The sequence below is a fragment of the Emiliania huxleyi genome, assembly GCF_000372725.1.
Source record: "Emiliania huxleyi CCMP1516 unplaced genomic scaffold EMIHUscaffold_460, whole genome shotgun sequence".
NCBI lineage: Eukaryota > Haptophyta > Isochrysidales > Noelaerhabdaceae > Emiliania > Emiliania huxleyi.
The window spans coordinates 52,150-53,720 of record NW_005198536.1 but is presented as its reverse complement, the minus strand read 5'-3'; the positions used below and the strand labels follow the sequence as shown (position 1 = coordinate 53,720).

Genomic DNA, 1,571 nt, shown 5'->3' with positions numbered 1-1,571 from the left:
GTTCGGCGTAGGTCTCGGGTTTGACGCATGGGGTCACTCCCGCGAAACTCGTGAACTAGCCGGGGCAGTCGGAGAAGGGGCAACTCCGTGCACTGACGGTCGGCCGCCAGAAAACACGCCTGCGTGGATCGCGTCACACCAATCCTCGCTACCCAACGCGGCCAAAGGATATCCACCTCGAGAGAACCAGCCAGGCAATACCTTTTCTTCTCTGGGTTATCCCTCCCACTGGCCTGGCGATGTTCCTCCTCGCCTCCTCGCTCCTGGCCACCTGGACGGAGCTCTCGGCCAACGGCAGCTGGCCCACGCCGCGCCACGGCCACTCGGCCGTCTTTTGCCCGCGGCGGGGCTGGATGCTGCTCTTCGGCGGCAATGCGTTCGACCCGACCAACCAGCTCTTCCGGTTCGACGTGGCGCGCTCCGAGTGGGCGCAGCTCAAGCTGGCCGGTCCGCCGAGCAAGCGCGAGGGCCACACCGCCACCCTCACCGCCGACGGCCGAATGGTCGTGTTTGGCGGCTACAGCGGTAAGTTCCTGAGCGACGTGTGGGAGCTGGCTGAGGCTCCGGCGGCGGCCACGGAGGACGGCGTCGCGGCCGCGGACGACGGCGCGGCGGCGGCCGCGAATGCCTCCGCGGTTCGGCTGGCGTGGCGGCGGGTCGAGACGTCTGGCGAGGCGCCGTGCGGCCGCGACGGGCACAGCTCCGTCCTCGCGCCGGACGGCGCGACGCTCCTCATCCACGGAGGCTTCGACGGCACGCGCGGCGAAGAGGGTGCGGCCGCCCCTGCCCTCCTCCCCGACGCCGCGCCTCTCTCCCGCAGGGTCGCGCCAGCTGAGCGACACGTACGCGCTCGACACGACCAGCTGGGGCTGGAGGCGCGTCGCGACCTCGCCGGCGGTGGGAGGCAGCGGCGAGGAGGCGCCGCCCGCGCGGTGCATGCACTGCGCGGCGTGGGTGGGCGGCGAGGGCGGCGAGGACGGGTGCGGCGGGATGCTCCTCTTCGGAGGGTACGCCATCGACGAGGAGACGGACGAGGACCGCACCCTCTCCGACGTCTGGGCAGCCGCACCCTCACCGCAAACCCTACCCCTCACCACAACCACAACCACAACCCTCTCCGACGTCTGGGCAGCCGCACCCTCACCGCAAACCCTACCCCTCCCCACAACCACAACCACAACCCTCTCCGACGTCTGGGCAGCCGCACCCTCACCGCAAACCCTACCCCTCACCACAACCACAACCACAACCCTCTCCGACGTCTGGGCAGCCGCACCCTCACCCGCAACCCTACCCCTCACCACAACCACAACCACAACCCTCTCCGACGTCTGGGCAGCCGCACCCTCACCGCAAACCCTACCCCTCACCACAACCACAACCACAACCCTCTCCGACGTCTGGGCAGCCGCACCCTCACCCGCAACCCTACCCCTCACCACAACCACAACCACAACCCTCTCCGACGTCTGGGCAGCCGCACTTGCCAATCCCGCCGCCCGCCCAACTCGCGGACAGACTCTGCGGCGGCGTCGCGCCCGCCCAGCACCCCCCCCTCTCCCGCCCCTCCC

General features: G+C 70.1%; 1 protein-coding gene across 1 annotated transcript in view; it reads left to right on the top strand.

Moving 5' to 3' along the window:
- Positions 1-239: 239 nt before the first annotated feature.
- EMIHUDRAFT_245442 (hypothetical protein) overlaps positions 240-1,571 on the top strand; it is a gene marked incomplete at both ends in the record, with an annotated part of 2,487 nt that continues 1,155 nt past the window's right edge. The window contains 3 exons of the mRNA XM_005768282.1: positions 240-542; positions 675-771; positions 821-1,053. Of these exons, the coding sequence (XP_005768339.1) occupies positions 240-542; positions 675-771; positions 821-1,053 (633 nt within the window). The remainder of the gene's footprint in view (positions 543-674; positions 772-820; positions 1,054-1,571) is intronic.